The 21581-nt window shown below is 41.1% G+C and overlaps 1 protein-coding gene across 2 annotated transcripts; it reads right to left on the bottom strand.

The window, feature by feature from the left end:
* Window positions 1–6266: 6266 nt before the first annotated feature.
* On the bottom strand, window positions 6267–10250 carry PFDN4 (prefoldin subunit 4). 2 transcript variants are annotated; one of them, XM_009465507.2, is made up of 4 exons: window positions 10038–10250; window positions 8927–9034; window positions 7860–8003; window positions 6267–7533 (listed from the first exon to the last, which is right to left on the bottom strand). In XM_009465507.2, the coding sequence occupies exons 1-4, from the start codon at window positions 10059–10061 to the stop codon at window positions 7402–7404; spliced, it is 408 nt and encodes a 135-aa protein (XP_009463782.1). In that variant the 5' UTR covers window positions 10062–10250; the 3' UTR covers window positions 6267–7401. The 2 variants fall into 2 exon arrangements, with proteins under 2 accessions (XP_009463782.1, XP_087606432.1); XM_087750306.1 differs by lacking the exon at window positions 10038–10250 and adding an exon at window positions 9415–9974.
* Window positions 10251–21581: the final 11331 nt, after the last annotated feature.

Genomic DNA, 21581 nt, shown 5'->3' on the forward strand with positions numbered 1-21581 from the left:
AGATAATTCCTATGCTAACCACAAAGTTACTGCATGTTGTCATAGCAACAGGCATCAGTTGAAACTTCATAATATTAAATAAATCTTTGCTTTGATAAAAATGAAATACAATTTTATTTTATTAAGATGTTTGTCATATCAAATATAATGGCAATAAAATTATGTGTCAAGAAGTCCTAGCCAGTGATAATAAATAAAAGTCAACCTGATGTGAAGTTCTTGTGCTGATGTCACCAAACAGCATTATAAATACATACAGCTACTTAGCAGTCTGTTGTCTGGAACAGTGAAAGCATACAAAGCCCATGCTAGATGTAAAAAATGCAAAGTGCCAGCTAAGTGTCGCTTACAGGACACGTGGCTGAAATGCAAAATACCAGTTGGTGAGCATTAAAAGTAGTATGAAAGTTCCAGGTCTCATTTGAGATAAAGATGGATACAACAGTAGAAAGTAACAATATCATATAGGTAAAAATACCATTTTTTTCAACTTTGTTAAAGTCTTATAGCTACTGTATCCAATGCAAAGCTGACTATAAACTTGTACTTTGTGCCCTCTAGTTACTTTTTCTTCAAGAATAAAAAAAAAAAGAAAAAAAGAAAAAAGAAAAAAAAAGAAAAGAAGCCCACAACCAACCAACCCACACTTGTCTATAGAGTATCATATATCCAATTCTTCATCCCATGGTACTTTGTACCTGCAATAATGAGGTGCCGGAGAAGTGACTGTACATGTAAACATGAGTGCTATAATGCACTCCTTGGCTATTAATAAATATCACCATCTCCTCACTGGCTACATCACACAGGAATGAGCTGCGAGGAGGATAATCTGGGAGAGAGTAACTGCAAAACCTCTGCAACAGTGATCTCACAGTAACACCTGCAAGCAGTCATACAGCTACTCCATGTCACTAATCATCCTCAACTGTAGCTCCATCAAGTGTTGTAGAACAAGTTAACTAGTAAAATAAATTCTATGGTTAACTTTACTACCACTTCCATAAAAATCAAAGATCATGACCATAATAAAATGTGTAATCACGGCCAGAACTCTTCTACAGTGCAGTCCATTTTGCTCCTTTTTTAAAAAGTACTAATTCTTAATATTCTTAATATTTCTATTTGTCTGCATATGTGCTGTAGCAGCATTTTCTGCATAGCGTACCAACATGGTCCCATCTGCTTAGATAGTCTATATGCATTTGTGTACTCCTACCTTGCTTCAGTAAGCCTCCCAGATTCACTCTCTACTGCAGTGGGAAAAGTAGCTGGGGAGGGGAGGAGGAGGTAGAAGAAATGCTGTAGAGTTTAAGGAGGCCTGCCTTCATGAAGGATCTTGGCCACAAACATGAAATGAATAGTTTGCTAATATTTCTATCTATCTGCAGAATAATTACAGATACACCAAGGACTGTGCATGACTTCAACTACTGACTTGGAGGGAGATGCTTGTGTTAACCTACCTAACCATGTACCTGTTTACAATTCTTATCCCCTAATGGTGTTTCTTTCATGTAAACAACTGTATGAGCCAAGGAGGGGATAAATGTACTGTCACCCTTAATATGATTTTGACTTTGCACGTCAAAAGAAAAAAAAAAAATGTAAAATGGTTGGGGCACATTTTTATGGGAGATTTAACACAGCTATCTACATGAGCAGCACAGGAGTTGCCAGGATTTCCATCTGTGCCTGACATTATCCTTGCTTCCCTCATCAAAAGTCAACCACTATAAATGCTATCCTGAACATCACAAACACATCCATTGCTCTTCTTTTCAAGAGCATAAATTATTATAATGTATTTGTCTTAGGTAGCACATACATGAAAAACATAGGTACACTTCTCTAACCCCTACAAAGGAGAGACAAGTCTTAAGTTTAAAAACTTCCCCAGAGGCTGTTTGAGAGGATAGACATGTCTAACATTGGTGCTGGGAGACATTTTCAAAAGCAAACTAAAGCTTTTATGGATGAACATTTAATAGCAATATTAAGCAGCTGGGGAAGAAAGAAATGTACAGAAATGAAACAACAGAAATGAAACTGGAAGTTTTATTATTTTCCCCTGAAGTGTTAATAAAAAACAGTCTTGGATGTAGAGTTACCATCAGTCCTTAGCTCTATGTGTTGAGATTAATAATTTTTGTCCAAGTTGATTTACCGCTATGGTGTACCCAAAGGCAGTCAGGTTTTATACTTCTGTGCTATAGGTTGTTGTTCATTGACTAGCCCTTACCAATCAGTCTGGTTTAATTCACACTTCTATCCAGATACCTAATAGATAGTAGAAGTTTCAACTGTAAATATAACTTTAAAAAAGTTGTAACTTTACCTGAGCACTATAAGTCTGCTATGCACAATCCTACTAGCTACAGTTAACAAAGCAAGAAAATCATCCAAATGTGCCAACATGATGGACTTCTGTACCATGCTTGAAGGGGTAAAACTTGACAGAATCCAGAACTCCACTGAGCAATATTTTTCCTCACTTGTGCTGGGCTGTGTTGAGAAAGCAAACAGGAAATTTTCCCAAAAGCTTAAGGAAATGGCCAGGTGTAGTACTGGCCAAGCCTGTATTTCAACATCAAGTACATCTTGTCTCTCCTCTCCCCTGTACAAGTGGTAACAATGCCAGAGCAGACCACAGCGGTTATCCTGAAGCAATCCTTTGATGAACTTGCATTATAACCCTGCACCCCACCACTCAGCACCCCCAAGTGTGGGGTTTGCTGGCACAGGTATAGAGGGCCACCTCATGATACCTGCAGTTTATAAGTTGAGATCAAAGCCACAGTATACTACCAGCTTTGGAGAGCAACAGCAAACAAAAGATTTTTGTAACTCTGCAGTAAATGGCTTATGTTCTACTCAGGTTTGCAATTTTTTTATTATATCTCTAACAGCTGGATGCAGTCCCCCTTAACCTGTTTCACCTCTTGCTGAGGAAAATCCTTCATAGCCATTTACGCCTCTGTTTGGTGCACTGCATTCTGTGCAGTCCAATCAGCAGCTAACGTTTAATTACAAAAGTAATTTGGTTTTCTGTATGACTCGTACAATCAATAAGGACAAACTTGGTTGTAAATAATTTGTCAGGCCTTACCATGCCTATATACATCCACATTTTTTTTCTCTTTCATGAATCAGACTATTAGAATAACATTAGATAAATTACCTGAACCACTGACTCATGCAAGCCAAACTACTTAATTCTGTTGCTTCTACAGAAAATATGGCTTTAGTATTCAGCATTCCATTTCTTTTTACTCTTTGAAATGACAGTTAATATCACAAAATTATCTGTACTTCAGCTACACACCACTTCCTATAATTATTGAGTAATTATCAACCACATTTATATTATGGGGTGTAATGGTATCTGAGATTCTTCTCTACAAAAGTGGCGAGCAACAATGAAGGTTCCACTGGAGAAGGTTATGGTAGAGATCATGTGCAAAACATTTTTATATCAGCTGACAAGATACAGAATCACAAACAAGACCCTGAAAATATAATAATTGTGTCCTACTATGTTTTACAGACTTTTTTATCAGGCTGCTTTGAAAAACTGGTAAGTTAAGTCTCCTTGACATCATGCACTGAGATGACCTATATTTCACTGGCTGCAGTTTTGCTAGTTTACCTACTTTAATTGCTGGAACCAAGCAAAAAGCCAGCCACTGGTGGCTCCATGACTTGCAAAACAAAAACAGTATGGAAACTGTATTTCAATACAAAGATGGAGCTGAATAGCTAATTCAATCACTAAGAGATCATTGGCCCAATGCTCTAAACAAAGCCCTTAGATTAAAATAACACTTAGCACTTTTATGGTGCTTTGAAGTGCTTTACAAATGTGACTACCTTGACAGTACAGAGAATGACTGTGAACTATTTGCGTTCTGACAACGATATTAAAAAATGTATATTGTCAAGTGCAGCTAAATGATTCATGACATGTACAGAGGTGCACAGAGGAACTTTTTTTCATGGACTTACATTATCTGAACAAGATAACTGTAAGGCAAACATTATTAGAGATAGCAGAAATTTCCAATCTACCAAAAATAAAAGGTACTTAAAAGATGGGGCGCCAAACAGAATAAATGCCAACTGGAAAACAATTGCATGTATTCACAAGGGACGAGAAAGGTTATTAAAAGGAAAAACTAGGACTGTGTCAAATACTTTCAAGCAACTGATGAATGATCTGCAAATCAACTTCTACAATGACAACTTGAGAACAAAAAAGGGTTTCCTGTACGTTCTATTTTATGCATATAAAAATATCAAATGATAGCCTGGCACAGCATGTTCTGTAAACTACAAAAATCCAGAGACTAATCTGAAAAAGTTTGTTGGCTAATTACCCACCTGACTTGCAAACACAATTGTCCAAACCATACAAGGAAACTGGGCATCATATGTGCAAAAAATTTCAAGGCTGCGTGGACATACAATTTGTAGCAAGGACCAAGCAAACAGGAAAGACGCATCATACCCATAAAAGCCTAAACTCTAGTAGTGCAGGAAAGCCTAGTGAAATGCCCAAAAATATACCAACACCATGATAACCAGAAAAAAGAAAGAAAATAAGGGGGTGGTGTCACAAAACAAACCCCAAAGAACTGAAATCCAGCACCAGAGAGGGAAGACTTTTGGCATTCACAAGAATGCCAAACTCTAACGGCCTTCTTTTCCCTAAACACCAGGGCTGTATATACGGACAATTCCACTTCTAGGATACCAAAGAACAGCAGGGATAACACAAGCTCTTCACACCTCACCAGCATTCTCCCTTTGGGTCCTTTACTGAAGGAAGGTCTTCCTTGGCTTTATAGCTGCCACTGGAATCACAGTTAAACCTTACTAGCTGCCTTTTCCTTTTCCATAATGAAGCCACATCCATACTATGGCCTATCTGGAAATCACAATCATTTTAAATACCTGCAGTCTGCACAGCCGTGAATATGCTCAGAAGAGCAGAGCTGGCACAGCAGTCACTTAGGAGTGACTTTTAAAGTGTTACCAACCAATTAATGAGAACGTGATCACTGCAGCCAAAGTTTCACTTTACTAAAATCAGCACTGGCACTCACAGCCCAGGCATAGGCTTACCGTAAAATGGGTTTCCCAGTTCTTTGATGCCATCTGCTGGATGCTTCTCATTATGGGTCAAACTCCATTACTAGCTCAGTTTTCACCTGGAAAAAGAAGTCTTTCACATTTTCTTTGGTTTATAAAGACAAGTGCATTGGATGGTTTACTTTAACATACCAAATGAATGGTTTAGCTGTTAAGACAAAACCTTAAGATACCAGCAGCTCCTAAGACTGCAAACTTGCATTACTTGCTCTCAAACTGCACTATCCTGGAAGACAGTTTTGGACTAAGAGCTATACCTAATAAAGCAGGATAGGGAAGACCTGAGTCACTGAAGTCCACAATACTCATATCAGCTGCTCTCAAATACTTGGCCACCTGCTTCTCCCTTTAGTGCCTAAAAGAAGAGTAATTGGTCAACCCAGAACTGCTCCAAGTAGTTTGGTGCCAAATGCCTACGTAACATAGAAAACTGTATGAAGCATTCAGAAATTACGTAGAGGAACACCTGTATCTCCTTGAAGGCCCAAAACACTTGATTTGCGACAAGCACTGGCTGGCAGATAGAGCAAGAGTTGCCATGGCTACCATATCCATATTTTACTCAAGAGTAGCTGAAGTATTCACTCAGGAAGTAAGGAAAAAATTGAACTCTTCTTGAGGCATAGGCTTGAATTAAAACCACAACCAGTTAGAAAACAAGGTTAAAAGTCTGTACAGTCATAGCCAGGGTCTTTGCACACATATCCAGCAGCAGAAGCATACAAACCATTGGAATTCTACCAAAGAGAAACTTGGGAAACACCAGGGCCAGACAGAACATTAGCACAGCTTTTGAGACTTACAGTCATCAGTTGATACACATTGTATGCTTGTATTGAGGTATTAGATCTTCACTGCTGAAGACAGTCTTATGACTATGCTAAACCTTATACACAATGTTAATAAACTTACGTAAACAACTATGTAAATTACAATGCTGTAATTCATAAATAATGCACTGGTGAGATCCTGCTCAGGTGTACTGAAGATCAAGTGCAATATCACTACCCTGTTAAAACTACTTCAATAACAGAGAAACCAAGTGGGTTTTTTTTCCATCCACGTTCACGCTGTTTGAAGAAGGGATGCTACACCATTGACACGACAGGCAAGTATTAATCACTTTATAAAAGTATATTCATTTCATACTCTGATTATTTGTATTAGGAACAATGACTGTAGATTAATATTTGGCCAACTGAATTCTCTGTCCACACTGTTTCGGAAAATAGCTTAAAAAGAGGATTTAAGTATGCTAAGATTTAATTTTTAAAAATAAAGTCATAATGAGCAGGTACATCCATGGAGCAATACATTAGTCAAAGCAGGCAAAAGTCCAAAACCAGGATTACAGTGAGACAGTACGTAATTGTTTTAAGGATGTAAGGAGTCAGTAAATTAAGATATTTAAAAATTACATTCAACTCCATATAGTGATGGAGACATAGTTCCAGGAACTGATGCTGGCATAGCAATATCATCTATGAACAATTCTGACATTAATTTGGTATATAAATGTGGATTTAGAAAATGATTGTTCAGAAAAATTAAAAAAGTTAAGACTCACCATTCTGACTTACAGCATCTTTTGTGATTTCCAAATACAAAGTACTAAATGACTGAATAAGACTGTGACTCCAAAAGCTTTTCTTCAATACCAATGTGAGCTTTAAAGAGCCCTCCTTTCTCCCCTGTCAACTTGTTGCCACGTTGTGCACTGAGCTAACAGTTTTTATACTATCTGAGCTAAGATTGAAAGACAAAGGATAGATTTAGTATTTCCAGGAGGGCTGCTAAAAACAGCTAAATAGCATTACAGCTGAATGTGAGATCATGCCCTACATACTACAGAGAAACTTTTATCAAACAGCCGTTACAGTGCAAATCAAAAATTCTCCATTTCTATTGTTTTTATACTTAAGTATTTTCATGAGTGGAAAACAACACCAAGGAAAATACAATATGTGCCTGACTTTATTAATTTAATAAACAATGCAAATATTCCAATCTTGATGTTTTACCAACAGTATGAAGCTAATGCTTTCCTGAACAAATAAATAACTGCAATAACCAAAATAAGAAAGCTCTTATTAAATAGATGGAACCCAAGACAGGAAAGTAAAAAAAAAAAAAAAAAGAAAAAAAAAAGAAAATTATGTCGTAGATCTTTTTTTTTTTAAATGTAATTGAAACAATGTCATCAAAACATTTAATAAAACAAGAAAGTTGTATGGTATATTTAGAACACCTTTAACTGTCCTCAGCCTCAAGATTTATGTTATTTCCGAACTTTGCATAGAGCTGAACTTTCAGGTCAGATAACACCCTCTGAATTGATTCCACTCGGGATTCTAATGCTTCAATTTCTTCTTGTAAACTTTTCTGAAAAATAAAAAAAAAAAAAAAAATCAACTAGTTATGTAAAACAAATCCAGTCATGTTTGTCATAAACAATAAAAACGTATCTTTGCCAACTTTTTGCCCAGTCAGGCTGTAAAACTTGTTACGGGGCCAAACAAAGGCTAGCATGACTTTGTATACTGACATCCCAGTTATGACTTCCCATGCATGAACATCCCCCTCCTCAAATCATATATCAAACATGAACTGTAGAAAGTAAAAAGTTCAAAGGATGAACAGATCATCCCATTCCAGTGCTCATCACACTATAGCAGCCAGTAAAGGAGCTCCCTTTTGCCCAGACAAACCTTTGCCTCCTCCAGCATCTCTTGTGTCTCTTCTTGGGAATGACTAATGAAGACATCTCCAATTTGGTAGGGTATCAGAAATGAATCACCATCATCAAGCATCATGATGTCATCACAAGCATCTTCCAAATTCTGAAGCTGTTTCTATTTACCAAGACGTAAGAGAGGTGGTCACTTTGTACTAGGTAAATTATTTAAATGGATACATTGTCATGCTATCAGTTGATAATGAACTTGTGAGTTTGGGCAAAAATCCTACCAGTTCCAGACCTGTAATTTAGCATAAGCACTAAATTCAATGGAGCTGTACCAATAGAAATTTCTAGTCAATACTCATTATGTGTCATTAATAGGATAATTAACACAGGCAATTTTTAGTTTAGCTAGAGAACAGAAAAGAATTAATAAATAAGACAGCAAAAGTTAATTATTTTATTGCCAAAGTAGGATTGCTTAAGAGTCCCAGCACCTTAAGCCATCAATGGAACATCAACATAAAAAGGCAATATTTTTACAATATACGTATCATAATTATAGAAAACATTTTGTGACAGTACTAGCATTTTTTAAAAACTCAGTAAAACTTCTTTGGAAATGCTATGACTGACATTGAAAGAAAGTGAATTAATACTAAAAAAGAAAATCAGAATGAGGTATCCTCTTCAGCCTAGCAAAAGAAAACTGCTGCGCTCATAATGACAATCTCTGTCAACACATCAAAAGAAAAATGTAACAAACAACTGCCTTACTGGTTCAAGTAAAAATAAATATGAACAATCTCTGGCAGGAAATTTTAAGAACATTACAAACAGCCATTATATGTAGACAATGCTTCCTATATGACAGCTAAGGAGTTCTAAGAACTGCATGCAGAAATATACTAGTGGCCTTTATTTCTCAGTACTTCTTTTTCCATTTTAACATTCTCTGGCTATGTTCAAAGTATCAGAAATCCCATATTAGAACCAAAGCATTACTTGCAGTAAGCCACAGCCCCTATTTTCTGTGTTACAGCTGAAAATTAACCCACAGCAATGAAGAATAAGTGATATTTGAAGCAAATATACCTTTTTCACTTCTATTTCTTCTTTCAGCTCTGTGATCCTGCTAGTGTTTCTTGCAAACTTGTTAATTTTCTGTTGATCTTCAAAAGTAACATTGACATCTTCTGCAGCCTGCAGGAGGAGAGGTCAAAATGAAGACTTTAATTCTTACGTTAACTTGAATCTCACTACAGGATAAGTCCTACAAAGCTTCTGAAAAATAGTCTTACAGCCACTACATTCTGCTTATACACTTGATTCCTTAAAACACCTCCTCAAGGACATCTGCAATACCCACATTTAGCTGGGCAGAGGCCCTAGTAACATCCAATTAAAACACCAGCTCTCCACGGCATCCCAACACCAAAGGTTGTTTTCTTCACAGCACTGACACCTGAACGGGACACCTCTGCTGATCACTGCAGGGCACTGCACAACATGTCGATGTAATCTGCCAGCAACATCATTTTATGCTACCTGGTTAGCTGTGCTATAGGAGATGTTAAACCCACCGAACGGCGCCTGAGGCGGGCCCTCCCCGGCCGGCCCGCGGAGGCTGCGGCAGGGGCGCCGCTGCTGGACACGGGCTGGGCGTCCTCCATTCACAGGCAGCCTGTGCGGCCAGGCAGAGCTTCTGCCACTTGACAACAAACTGCACCGGCACAGGCACCGCAACGTCAGCGAAACCCAATCCGCACTTGCCCGTTTGGTGGCACGACAAGCGATTTCGCCAGGGGCAAGAGAACAACGCCAGGACCTTAACCCACCCACAGGCGACCGGGGTGCTTTCGGCAGGGCCTAACCCGGAGCGGGCCTGCCCCGGCAGCGGCCTAGGGAAAGGGACGCTCCCCTCTCCAGCCCCGCACAGGGCTGCGCGAACGGGGAGCCGGCGCTCGGGGAGGCGCCTCTGGGGAGCGGGAGCCGGAGCCAGGGGCGGGAGGCGGCGGGAGACAGCGCTGAGGCGACACGGCCGCGCCGCCCCAGCGCCGAGAGACGACGGCCCCCAACGGCCGGAGGGCCCGGGCCGCCCCGGGAGGGAGCGGAGGAGCTGTGCTCTCCTCGGGGGGGAGCCCACGGCGGAGGGAGAGGCCGGGAACGGAAAAAAAACCCCTCCGTGCCCTCCTCCCGCACTCACCGCTTTCTTCATGGTGGCGGCCATGTTGGTAGGACTGAACTATTCACCCTCCCCACAAACGAGGAGCCGGAGGCATGGGAAAACGAAGAAAAGCGCCCGGCGGTGGCGACCCTGCAGGACTCGGGGCTCATCCCTCGCCCCGCCACCCCCAGTCCGTCGTGCTGCCAACATGCACCCCAGGATACACAGTAAAGCTCAACCCACCCCCGCAGCGCTTGGTACGTCCCGTTTAAAGGGGAAGGCACCTGACTCCGCCCCTCCGCCGGCAAAAACGAGGGCTCTGGCTGCGGCCTGCCAGCGCCGCCGCCAGGTGGCGCCATCAGATGGGGCCGGCGCTTCGGCTTCCCGCCCTCTCGGTGCGGAGGCCGGAAGCCCCCGGGCGCCCGGTGAGGGCCCGGCCCGGCAGCAGCAGCGTGGGGTACAAGGCGCCTCCTCAGGGAGGGCGGCCCCTGAGCGGGGAGCAGGGGGCGGTCGGGCCGTGCCCAGCCTGGGGCCGGGGCCAGGGACTCCTCCGAGCTGTCCCCAGCCCTCGCCAGCCAAACCAGCCGCCTTTCTGGAAACGGAGGTGGAAGAGGACTTCAAGTTCAAATCATTGCGGAGGGACTTTTTAAGCAAAAATAAATATTTTTCTGAAAAGGCTGGTTGACAGCTTCTGAGCAAAACCAGGGGTAGCTGGCATTTACGCCGCGTAATTGCTGCCACATGCTTCTGTGGATTTAGCTTCTCACAGCTACACAACAAAACAAAAAACCCAAACCAGGTCATCATAACATTTCACAGCCGCGGGGGAGAGGCCTGGCATCGTGCGCTCCTGACGCTCAGCTGCAGCGGGTACGAGGCCTGTGATCCAAAAGCCCGGGGCCTTGGTGGACGGGTGCGTGGGGACGTTAAGCGACGCGAGGGCTCAAAACTGGCAGGATTCCTGCGGGCGTTCGCCCCGGCAGAGGCTGGCTCAGCCACTGCTGCTGGCAACAGGGGCTCAGACTCCTTGAGACTCTCTGATCAGCTCCTGCTTGGGTCTTTCAAGACTTTCTTGAAGAATGATCAGCATCTCCAGTACCCGCGAGCTTTCAAAAATGTAAATACACCTTAGCTACAAAGATTTCCGAGCGATACGCTGTTGTGCCAGTGTCAGGTGGGGATGGCAACAAGCCTGCGGTGTAAGATTCAGAAAGGTGTTTGAAAACATCTTCAGGTGTTTTGCTGTGATTCATCTTCCTGCTATGCCCTCCTGTGAGCTGCAGCTGAAAGTCATTAGAGTTAGACCCAAAGAAAGGACCAGGGTGCAGAGAGTCCAGGGCCCTGGATGGTGTGCATTTCAAGCTTTGGAAAGGAATTTGGAAAGCTGGGTTAGAGTCTGCAGCTCACTGAGCAGTGTCTGGGGAGAGTTTGGATCTCCAGAAAGAAAGCCAGGCAATGCTGTGACCAAGGAGCTGCCTAGGTCAGCACATTCAGTCCCAGGCAGCCAAAACTGCTGAACCTTTTCTCAGAGCTGCTGAGAATCGCCTCCACCAGTTTGGAGTCCAAAGATCAAAACCATTTCCTGAAGGCAAAATTTCTAACCTTTTTTTCTCAAGCTATGCTTTAAAAAGCCTAATACCCTGCTTGCATGCAATGGTCTTGTTCTTCAAACACTTATTCATGATACGGGAGGCTGATGTACACTTCCCTGCTGTCTGATGGCATTCAAATTCACGTCTCCCACCCGCCACCTAACGCCTGAACCATAAATAACTCTGTATGTTATCCAATGACTGTTTTAATGAAAAATATAGGACCAATCAGTGGAACAGAGTGCTAGTGTTTGCTTTCAGTAGAACCCCTTGTTGCTGAGGGAGAATCCAGTCCTGCAGCTGCAGGAGAATCCTTGCTCCACGATAGCTCATAAAAGTCCATTCCAAAAGGGGATCTGTGGAGAACAATAGATGACAACACCCAACAGAAGAATGGGTGTATATTTTTCAAGTTTCCTGTTAATTTCCTGCAATTAGGCTTTATTAGGAAGAGATGAAATATGGCATGCTCCATTCAAGTCTTAGCACATACACTAACACCATTCTCTTTCAGCCTTGACTTTGCCCATCGTCGATGTAAACAGTATGGTAGCCCTACTGCCTGCGAGAATAAAAAGTTTGGGTTCCTGCTTTATTAATTACAGAGATGGAGCTTACACCAATGGTGTTCTGCTTCATTTCATAGTAGAGCTGGCTTGGGAGCTCTCTTTCAGTAGCTGCTTTTTGCTGAATAAATGTAAGAAAGTCACAACTACTTGTGGGAAAGATTGCAGCAGGTTTCTAGCTTAAAAATTAGACGAGGGAAAAATTTCAGAACTATCAAAATATTCTATAATGGATATTTACTGAATGAAAAATTTCTGTTTTTTTTCAGTTCAGAATGACTGCTCATTTCAAAACTCCTGTTACAAACTAGTAGAAAAAACAATAGAAAAGAAAATATTTTGAGTAGCCCTCAGGCTGACCATTACGTTTTATTTTAGTGTATAATTTTGACTTGTTTCCCACTGAGGGAAAAAATTAATCACAAATATTCTCCCTGGAGAACTATGTTATTATTAACTTCTGTAAAAACATAATCCTAATTCTAAGTCTCTCTTTTTCCTCAGAGAACAAACTCTCATCTCTCTGGTCATTCTCCTACTCTTCCCTAAGTCAGCTGTCTTCTCTCTTCTTAAAGATCCTACTATGAAAGGACATAGTCTAAACCATGGTTATTTCCGTGGGTGGATTAACTGAATAATACATGTTAGGTCCGAGCCAATGTAATTTCCTTCAAGAGAAAAGGAGAGGATTTCGTAAGAATTTGATGACTTGAAGGCTTTGAAAAGAAATCTTTTTCTCCCACATGCTCAGGCAAGATTTGTGGTGTGAGCATGTTGCCAAGAGTAACTTACTGTAGACCTTTCTTATGTAAATAAAAGTGAAAACAGTGCACGAGTGCAAACATCTAGTGGTGGAGTAAGATAAACTCATTGAACCCAGTGACCTCATTTCTCTTTCAGTTGCATAAAAGGACTTGCTCTTTCTTGTACTGGTCCTCCTTGCTGTTGCGCGTGTGGTTAGCTTCACCTTGCACTTTGGTGGGATCTCTTCCATGGTGTGTATAACCCCCACGCCCTTCATCTTACATCTCCTTTGTGGTTCTTTTTCACATTTTCATTTCACGTTACTTGCTGTAGCCTTTTGCAATACAGCTCAGTGGGAAAGAGTCTTCCCATGCTCTTTGCTGCCTAAGTGAGTTGTTTTGAATTACCAAACTCTTTATCCTTTTCCCTGAAGTTACACAGAGTCTTTGAGCATCTTGAAACACCCACACATCAACAATGTTTGTTAATACAAGATGCATTAGAAATGGAGAAAATGTAATGGAGATGAAGTGGTTGGTTTATCTAGATTTAGCCTTTATGAAGCGGATTGCTATTAGCAAAAGCCGCACCAAGTTGTACTATTTTAATTGTGCCACTATACTAAAGGGGTACAGCTTCCATATCACGTAGGTGCAGAGCTAGCAGTAGCGTGGCATTTCCAACATTAGACAACGTGACTTACTGTGGTATAAAGGTCCTTATGTCAGAGTGCCTACGTCTGCCCTTCTTGTACCAGCATTGCGGGGGGAATGGAGGTTGAAGAAAAAAAATCCCCTTCAAAGGGTGTTCTCCTTTTCCAAAAAGATGTGCCAGCTCTTAATGATACGAGTCTTAAGAATTTATAGGAGAAATCCCCCTTAGTTTTTCATTCTTTTGTGGTCTGAGGAAAGGAAGGCAGATTTTCTCAGATTTCTAACCTTGTTCTTTCAAAGAAAGAAAATCCCTCCTGTTAATCAAAAGCAACATCACCATTTCGTTGTTCAAGCCCTCCTCTGTGTTCATGTATATCCAGCATTAGTTTTATTAAATTGCATTGGCTCCCTTCTGCAAGTCATCCCAATAAACTTCACCCTCTGTGAAGGAAACTTCTCTCTTCCCTCGCTGCAGCGCTTTGCAGATAGTTCTGCAGCATCAGCTGGACCCATGAAGCCAAGGGGAGTTTCTGTTGGCTGTTTGTGCCTGAGATGGAAGCTGGAGATTCCCTTTTGCTGGGAAATCCCTTTATGGTTAAGTGCAGTAGAAGACCTGACTCCACCTTTGTGGACAGGATATTCTATAAGCATAGTGCTTTATAATCCCATAATTCTGGCCCAGCAGAACAGTTGTTGCCTCATGCTGGTTTTATTTAAAATAAAAGGCAAGAGCTGTCTCTACAACCCTGCCCTTCCTCACCACTACTTGGCATCTCAATATCAACAGGGAATATACCAGGGTCCAAAGTATTAGCCATGTATTTCTGTTACTCCACAATCCATCCCGTTCCAGAAATGTTTCTAGTGCTGGAAAATCTCTCAGTTTACTGGGAACTTTTTGTGGGCCATACTCGAAGTCTCTCTATGGGGCCTACAACTGTAGCGTCAGTCTTGCTCTTTTTTATTTTTGTGGTTCATCTTCAATAAGAACAGCTCACAAACTACCTGAAATTAGGTCTTCAGTTACACCTGTGCAGGTAGAAATAACTTCCTTTCCAAGAGCAGCACTGTCAGTGCCAGTTTCAAAAGTCAGTATGTATTTCTTGAAAAACACACGTAAGGAGGAGTAGAGTTCTGTTCCCCCCTTAACCATCACCCTGCTGGATTCTTTCATCTTGAAGCATTACGAAGTTATTTGCCACTGAATCTGGAGGCTGGTTCTAAACTCACAGCAGGTCTGTCAGTAACGTGCCCTGTCTGTAGTGTTACTCAGCATTTTTTCATCTGCCCAAGTTTGTCTTTTTTTTTTTTTTTTTTTTTTCTGGTAGGGGGAGTTTTGGCAGAATCACAATGGAGTTTGGGAGAAGAGTTTTCCTCAGAGAAGTATCAGATGCACTCATTTGATACCTTACCAAATAGAGCAATAATTATATTAAATGTTTTCCCAAGGGCATTTAGTAGTCATACATCTGAGGAAACAAAACTCTTCCCTAGAGAGGTCTGTGGCCAGGCATTTGAACTGAAATAAACAACAGGATTTCAGGCAGAGGCTTTATCTGATGAACTACTGATGCAGTCTGCTCTAATCCTTTCAAAAGCAGCAAATAGGAGTAACCAGGCTGTGGCCAGGAGGGTATTGAGTTCAGCGGAGCATAGCCCAAGTGCCTTTTGGCTGACTAATGGTAAAGGGAGATAGAGCTTTCATATTTTCTTATGGCTCTAATGAAGACAATAGAAGCAAAATGCACTCAGTTCACAGCAATTCACTAGTTAAAGTTCAAACTCATCTCTTTGTGGTTTTTCAGAAGTATTCCCGGATTAATAGTATCTCTTACATATCTATTAGACCTTTCATCAGAAAATACTCTAAAGGCCATAGACCAGAACTGTTCCACACATACCCTCCCTGGGATGAAACACAGCAGTGCTCCATAATAGTTAGCAAAAAACATTAAAAATCTCCTATTTATTTGCCATTTCTGGGAAATACAGAGACCAGGTATTATTACCAAACTGTAATCATGGGCAAGAGGATGATAATACTAATAACTAGCACTCCTCCTCTCTGAACGCTTGCAAATGGTCATAGCCGTGCTGTTGTGTGTCATTCAGAAGGCATTAACTGCAAACAGCATAGGAACTACTAAGAGCTGGGTGGGCTCTGAGTTCTGTGCTGGCGCAGGGGGGAGACGCTGCTTACTTAGTCAGTAACTTAACCTCCTAAACCATCTTTCTTGTATATTGGCAACAGTTCAAGATGCTAACTTCATGAGAACATCACCTATTAGCTTGGTATTTCAGGGGAATTTAGAGACCAGGTATTTGTATCTATCTGTGAAACTCTAATTCTGGAAATATAATACAGTATAATACAAAAATAACATGAAACACTATATTCACACAATTATGCTTTATGAGATTTTACAACAACACGTCAGTGCAGGAACAGTAAGATAAATATGTAATATTGTGAGAGAAATGTAAGAAAAATGTGCAAGAACAATATTGTTATTGTCTTGTCTTTGACAAACTGACCGGTAGCATCTCACAGAAATAAAGCCTTCAAAATTTTAGTAAGTAACAAGCATCTGTTTGCTTTCAAAAGACTTGGTATGAGGTCAGTTTTACCTCAGCAGAAACACATCCATCAGATCGAAAGTAATCTGTGCAAATCTTACAGGCTTAATCAACAAATCCAGTAAATTGCATGAGTTTGAGTCTGATTCAAGTGTTTGTATAACCAGCTTTAGCAGATTCTCTCAAGAAGTCATATAACAGCTATTTTTCCAGGCAATTAAGACCGTCATACAACAACAAAGCTTCAGATTTGTAAACCTAGAGCTTTATTTTAAATTTCAGTGTTGTTTGAATTAAAGGGATACTCAACATTGCCTGCTTCTGAAAGCTTTCCTTGCTTTTGGCAAACAGTTTTTAATCACTTACTTACATTGTGGAGTTATTAATACCACTAAAACTGAAAATATTTTCATAATTTTTCAGTACCATAACACAAGTGCTACTTTGCATGTTAACTGCATGTGAACAAGGCAACTGCACATGGATAATGTCTTAGCAGAAGGTTAAAAGTATAATTGCTCATAAAAAATAATATACATGATTGCTCTTAAGTACACTGTTTCTGTAAGCAGAGCTAAAAGAAGATTAATTTCCCAATGGGGAAAAATCACCAAGAATTACTGTCTCAGAACGCGGATAGCTGCATACATTCGTTTTGGCAGAGATGCAAGCTGTTAGGGGGTTTTACGGCTGGAAACATAAATATATAAATACCTACAGAATTTAGGTGCCTTTTGGATTTGGGATGCCTGAGGGTCTACATTTTGAACTGTATAGAGATCTAACACGCCGTGTCTCCATGTGATACGGCAAATGTTAACGGACTCCTTTGGCCTGAACCTTCGGCATAACTTGACCACCCAAATGCTTCTTTAGGCTTTAGGCGGAATCTTTCACAGTCCCTCCTAATACTCCCCAGGACCCTCCTGCCCTCTATACCTTTAGGATCAGTTAATAAAGATAGATATCCAGACATTGTGTATTACACAGGGCTGCCTGCAGGTCTAACCTGAATGATGCAAGCTGGCCTGATTCTTAGATACATCATCTAAAGTCACTAATACCCACCACAAAAAACAAAGGAGTTTAACGGTAATTTATGGGATCTGTATAATTATAGTCTTTTGTTGATACCGCTAAACTAAAATGTTTCAATAAAGACTAGATCTAAAGGCACAGTGCTTACATGTCATGGATCGTTAGGCAGCATAAAAGAGGATAAGTCACCTTGTTCAAGTGGTGAGGAAAATACTATTTACATTTTACCTTTTTGTGTCCTCTAAGATTTTCTTTGCATAACATCATATTACACTGATAACATCAGCAATAAATTGACACCTATATTTTTACAGTCATAAATATACATAATTCTTTTGCAAGAAGAAGGCTAAACAACCCCAGCTCCCTCACAAGACTTGCTCTCTAGACCCTTCACCAGCTTCGTTGCCCTTCTTTGGACACGCTCCAGTACCTCGATGTCCTTCTTGTAGTGAGGGGCCCAAAACTGAACACAGGATTCGAGGTGCCGCCTCACCAGTGCTGGGTACAGGGGGACGATCATTTCCCTGGTCCTGCTGGCCACACTATTCCTGATGCAAGCCAGGATGCTGTTGGCCCTCTTGGCCACCTGGGCACACTGCTGGCTCATGTTCAGTTGGCTGTCAACCAACACCCCCAGGTCCTTTTCCCCGGGGCAGCTCTCCAGCCACTCCTCCCCAAGCCTGTAGCGTTGCATGGGGTTGTTGTGACCCAAGTGCAGGACCCGGCACTGAGCCTTGTTGGACCTCATACAGTTGGCCTCAGCACTTCGGTCCAGCGAAATATTCTGACAGATTCCGAAATGCTACTGCTTTTTAAACTAAATGTGCCTTCCACAGTGCTGTGTGGAAGGTGAAGAAAGCTTCTAGACTTCTGTCAGTTCTGTCCAAAGATAAAAATTCAGCCTGGGACAGTAACTCATTCTCGTAGCACCCTAATGCACAAATCCTTTGCTACAACAACTCCCTTCCCTGCTCAGTGGGGAGAAGATCGCTAAAAGAGACAAGAAACTGAAAAAGCCCAGAGAGTGGTTCTAGTTATCAGAAGAAAAGGGAAGAGCCAGTGAAGTCCTGAGTATTTCCAAGCTGACTGTCAGAACATCGTGTCATGGACCTCAGTTTCTTCGCCTATGCTCACCACTTTCTCCCTGCCTTATCCCCTGTAAGCTTAATCTCTCTAGAGAAAGAAGTATACGTGGAGCATTGCTTTTTTCATGTAGAGCAGATAATAAATATTTATTCACAGAAAAGATCATTCAACTTTTTTTAAGTAAACATTAACTATGCTTAATTTAAGTCAAGAAATCTCTTAATTTTCTTGAACCGTGCATTTACTTAATTAGAGACTCCTTCAGTAGTTGAATGTCCCGGTGTTTATTGCAGAGGTCAATATCTCAAACAGGTCATGGCCAGCTGGAAGATTCCTTGGCTGGTGGAGTATGAGCTGTTCATCTACCTTTCTGTTTTTCTAGATCCCTCTCTAAGGATTACCTTGGTCTCAGTTTGCTCAGCAGACCTTTATTTCCACACTGCTACTGTCATCTTGTGGGAGTGTAATCATCTAGTATGCAGTGAGATCGAAAGAGTTTAGTGATAAAAAACTGGTGTTTGAGTAAAAATATAAAAAGATTTCTTTTGCTTTCATTTTACAGTGAGTGTCTATGTAACAACTTTGAGATCTCACTTTTCAAATACATTTCAGTTTCTCTTCTGTAGAATGGGAATTACTGTACTTTCCCATTTCCTAAGCTGAGGCTAATTCATCAATATTTACAAAACTCTAAGATCCTCAGCTGGAAAGAGGCATAGAATTAGAAGTGTATAAACAAACATGAGCAAAAACCTGGAATAACAACTTTGTGTTTTGACACTAGAGTTTACAAGTTGCATTCAGTCTGTCTTCCCCAGCATTGTGAAATACCTTCCCGGTGACAGAGATTCTCCCTGCGTAGCCTACCCATTCTCCTGCGGCACTTTTACATTCTAGCATTTTAGAAAACGCAAGAGACTTCACAAGCATTTTAGGGCCAAAACAGCAAAAAGCTTTTTCCAACAAGGAGAAAGAGTAGAGGTCAGGAGACGGGAATTGTGTCATATGTCACAAAACAAACCTCCTGGAATTACAGGTATTAAGAAAGAAAATCCACTACCAATCTAAAGCTCTTTCCCACTGAGGAGTTCTTTTGGTAATATTTAGTGTTTTTGAAATGCGCTATACAAAAAGCACTCGGTTCACTGCACATGAGCTCAATGCTTTTGATACGTTTTACAATACATTGGAAGTTCAGCTGTTGTGTTTCAATGAGATTTCCAAGCACACCTCAGTCTCTTCGATCCTGGTGAGGAGTTCTTAGCTTGATGGGATTTCCAAGCTTTATTTAAAGAGTATGTTACTATTGTTTCCCAGGAGGTAGAACTAGAAATTACTTCTGCTTAGGAAGCAGCTCTAAAACATGGACTTCAGGTACTGATTAAATGTTTTAGTGATGAAAAAGATAGGCTGTGATACAGCCTTTCTGTACCTCTACAACAGCCCCTGTCAGATCTACAGAAGCATCACACTGGCAGATCATTTTTCAAGGAACATCTGAGACTGCAGAAATCAAAGCATATTTTTTTCTGTAGCAAAAGAGAAGCATAAAAGAACATGTATCATAAGCTATTTAGTTTTGATCTTCGGATATCTTCTGGTCTTTGACCTAAAAATACTCCTTGCCATAGTATAGAAGTGAAGAGGGCTTTTCACTCACGGTTGTAATTAGCTGTTACAATTATTAGAAAATATTGGGAAGTCCTGTGGATAGACATCTGTGGGACAACGGTGACTTCTTCACTGTTATAGGTGCCTCAGTGGAGCGATACACCTGTGAGGATATGCCCCCAAAATTCAGTTCAAGAACCCTGTAACTAGTGTTGTTTTACTTTTAAGATAACCCTTGATATGTTCTAAAGGTCACAAGAAAAGATCTTGCTGAAAATTAAAGGCTTGTTTTTGAGATCTCTTAAAAGGGAGGGGAGGAAGAAGTGAAGGCTGAAAATGCCCTTAGAACTGCACTTTACCAGAAATTGAGGCAATCATTAGCTCTCTCAGCTCCAGGCCTAGCTGAGCTACAAATATACTGACTTCCCTGCCAGAGAGTTACATCACGACCACAGAAGTTAAATAAAACCTTTTCCATTCTGTAACTTAAAAACAGCTTAATAGAGAAGATTTCGTATTAACAGGGTGGTTTCTTCCCCATAGCAGCGACGAACATGGAAAAATTGACCTGTGCCCAGTTGAGTCTTCACTTTCCTATTCCAGACTCTTCTAAAGAGATTGTTTCACAGGCACTAAGCTGTGACCCTTCAAATGAGTTCATTTTGATTCCTTAAATAGACAGGTGTCCACAGAGCACACAAATAGTCCCTTCTTGCCTGGTTTCTCAGAAGAACTTATCATTGAACAAAGCCCGAACTGCACTCGGTCTACAAGGACAGCAAAATGTGTTTTCAGTAGAACTGGTTCAAAGAAAACAAATCACAAGAATATCAACTTGTTGTGGTGTTTCCCTAAAAAAAATTTGCAAACCTTTGCACCAGCTTTAATTTTAAAGCCCGCCTAAAAAGTGCTCTGATCTTGTGGCCAACGTAGTATGATCCCGTAGAAGAAAATCACTGAAATAGAGGGGCAGGATTGGGAAGGACGTACAAAAATCAGAGAAGGAGTCTGCAGTGAGATGTCACGCTTCTGTACATTTTTCTCTGTATTGATCACTGCTACCTTGGTCTTTTTACTGTTGTTAATTGACTTTGAGACATGTGCCCCTATGGGTCTCGGGTTCTGTGTCAAACCCATGTTCTCATTATTCCTGTGCTTGTCCCTTGTCCAACACACCCATCTATCTGAACACTCCGCATCTTACCGTCAGACACTTAAATAAAGGGGATTAAGAGCTGAGTCACAAAACGCAACTTGGGAAAGATGAAAAAAGGTACGGTGGGGTGGGAGAAAATCAAGTCCTCATTGTAGCATGACTGTCTTTCCTGGAAATGCTCTGGCTTACAGGTTGCTTTTTGTCTTGCAGCACGTTCTACAGCCTCTCTGACTTCTCGTGCAAGGAGAGGACAGAGGCTAAGTACCCAGGTGACCTGAGCTGCTTTATCTGTGCTAGCACCTCTCCTGCCTTCACTTAGCCTGAAAACCTTTGGCACTCTCTGAGGATTACTGTGCAGTTTCCGATTAAAAGACTCAGGGCAATAACTGATTTTTGTCAGAATTTAATGGCTGCCAACACTAACAATGAAGGGAATTTTGCCTTCTCAGATGGTGCACTCACATGCCCTTTTTCATAAATAGGTGGTTAGTCAGCCAGATAGGGTAGGAGCAGTCCACCCACCAAAACTTGTTACTCCTCAGCTCCCTGCATTTTTT

This window comes from Nipponia nippon, unplaced genomic scaffold (assembly GCF_047370975.1).
Source record: "Nipponia nippon isolate SJK-2023a ecotype South Korea unplaced genomic scaffold, ASM4737097v1 scaffold_13, whole genome shotgun sequence".
Lineage (NCBI taxonomy): Eukaryota > Metazoa > Chordata > Aves > Pelecaniformes > Threskiornithidae > Nipponia > Nipponia nippon.